At 30.8% G+C, this 1,954-nt stretch overlaps 1 protein-coding gene across 1 annotated transcript in view; it reads right to left on the bottom strand.

Annotated features, from left to right (window-relative positions):
- The window catches only part of FOXL3 (forkhead box L3), a 4,952-nt gene extending 3,212 nt beyond the window's left edge, over nucleotides 1-1,740 (bottom strand). Inside the window, exons 1-2 of the mRNA XM_077450008.1 lie at nucleotides 1,554-1,740; nucleotides 212-380 (exon numbers count right to left, since the gene is read on the bottom strand). Coding sequence (XP_077306134.1) covers nucleotides 212-380; nucleotides 1,554-1,660 — 276 coding nt within the window. The 5' untranslated portion in view covers nucleotides 1,661-1,740. The remainder of the gene's footprint in view (nucleotides 1-211; nucleotides 381-1,553) is intronic.
- Between the last annotated feature and the right edge of the window lie 214 nt (nucleotides 1,741-1,954).

Raw genomic sequence — 1,954 nt, 5'->3', positions numbered from 1 at the left:
CAATTCTACTACAATGTGCTAAAATTAACTTTAGCTTAATTATGTCTTATATAAACATTTTGGTTAGTATGTATGTGAATGTACAGTATGTATCTGTATGTTCATTCACATACAGAAGCACCTGTTAACATACTTATACAAACATACAGATGTTCCGACTCTGAATAGACAAAATTATATTTCATCCAGTCATTCATCAGGTTATATTTACCTTTATAAAACAGCTGTTCAGAGACAGGTTATGTCTTATGGAGTTCTGCCATGCCCTCTGATTTGAGCGGTAATAAGGAAACTTCTTCATGATAAAATCATAAATTCCAGACAGGGTGACTCTGCTATCAGGACTTTGCTGAATTGCCATTGCGATCAATGCAATGTAGCTATAAAAAAAAAAAAAATACATTTAAAATATTATAATTTAACTGTTCATGCATCTGTCTTGGGTTATCATGCATGCTGTGCATGTGCACAATCATGAGCCAATGAGTTTCCCAAAGTTGCCTAACTTGTGACACATTACAACTTTTACAGAACTTCATTCTCTTTCTATGGCAAAGTAGTCTATCTATTTCTATTGAAATGTCAATTAAGCCACAAAAGATCTATTATCTATCTATCTATCTATCTATCTATCTATCTATCTATCTATCTATCTATCTATCTATCTATTTATTATGTTTTTGTATACATGCTTACTATTGGAAAATAAAACAAACCCAAAATATTCATACTTAGCATAACATGTATCTGTCATTTTTGAATATCTATCTATATATTTATTTATCAATCCATATGTCTAACTATCTAAATCTCTATCCAGTCGCTATCTATCTATCTATCTATTTATCATATATATATATATATATATATATATATATATATATATATATATATATATATATAATTTGTACTTAACAAAGTTAAAAGCCTAACATCAATGTATTATTATTTTGGGTATAGGTGTATGCAAATAAAAAACAAAGATATATTGACATTAATCTATCATTTATCAACATCTATCTATTATTATTTTGGGTATAGATGCATACTATAAAAAAACAAAACAAATAAAAACTCCAAGTATATTATATTCTACTTGTTTGTACTTAGCCAAATACTAAAATCTATAATTTCTATCTATCTATCTATCTATCTATCTATCTATCTATCTATCTATCTATTTATATGTGTACATGTCTATAGGATCTATAGGATGTAAAAAAAGCCCAACATTTTATGTAATATGTTAGTGTGTATATATATATATAATGATAAAAAAAACAAAATCATTTGTATGACTATTGTCCATTACTTTAATTGAGATTTGTATGTAAACGTTTTACTGCTATACCTGATTGTTATATACCAGAACTAGATGCCTTACATTTTTCTGTTATTTGTATGGAAATTTCAATAAAAAGTATTTAATGGTGAAAAAGAAAATATGCTAATACGCTAGAGTGTCATAAGTCCACTAAATGTAAATAGTTCCTGTAAAGGGAAAATCCTAAAGTGTAAACCATTATTGCCATTCTTATCCTAAACTTTCTTACCTATAGGCAGGTCTGGTGCACTTCTTCTCTTCATCAGAGCTGCAGGTTGGGTAATCATCTCCATCATAGTTGAAGCAATTATATGGGTATTGAGAGTGGTCAAACATGGTGCAGGTGCTTGGATGGCTCTAGTGTGGCTGGGTTGGTGTGTTGGGTCCTGTATGTTGCAGCTCCTGAGAAGGAGAGAGGGGTGGGATGCTCTGTGTAGCTCTCCCTTTCCAGGCTTGGATTCCCACTCCACTCCCCCCTCCCTTCTTACTTGAGTAGAGGTTGTTCTCTTAAAATTCTTGACTTCTAGACAGCAAGTCTGTTGGGATTTTTTGTTTGCATCCAATTTGGATATAAGAAAGACAGTGAATAACTGATTAAATTGGGTAGTTTTATTCTGAACCTTTGAACTT

This window comes from Lithobates pipiens, unplaced genomic scaffold (assembly GCF_037356315.1).
Source record: "Lithobates pipiens isolate NorthernLeopardFrog02 unplaced genomic scaffold, aLitPip1_a1.2 Scaffold_22, whole genome shotgun sequence".
Lineage (NCBI taxonomy): Eukaryota > Metazoa > Chordata > Amphibia > Anura > Ranidae > Lithobates > Lithobates pipiens.
This window is presented reverse-complemented; position numbering and strand designations above follow the sequence as displayed.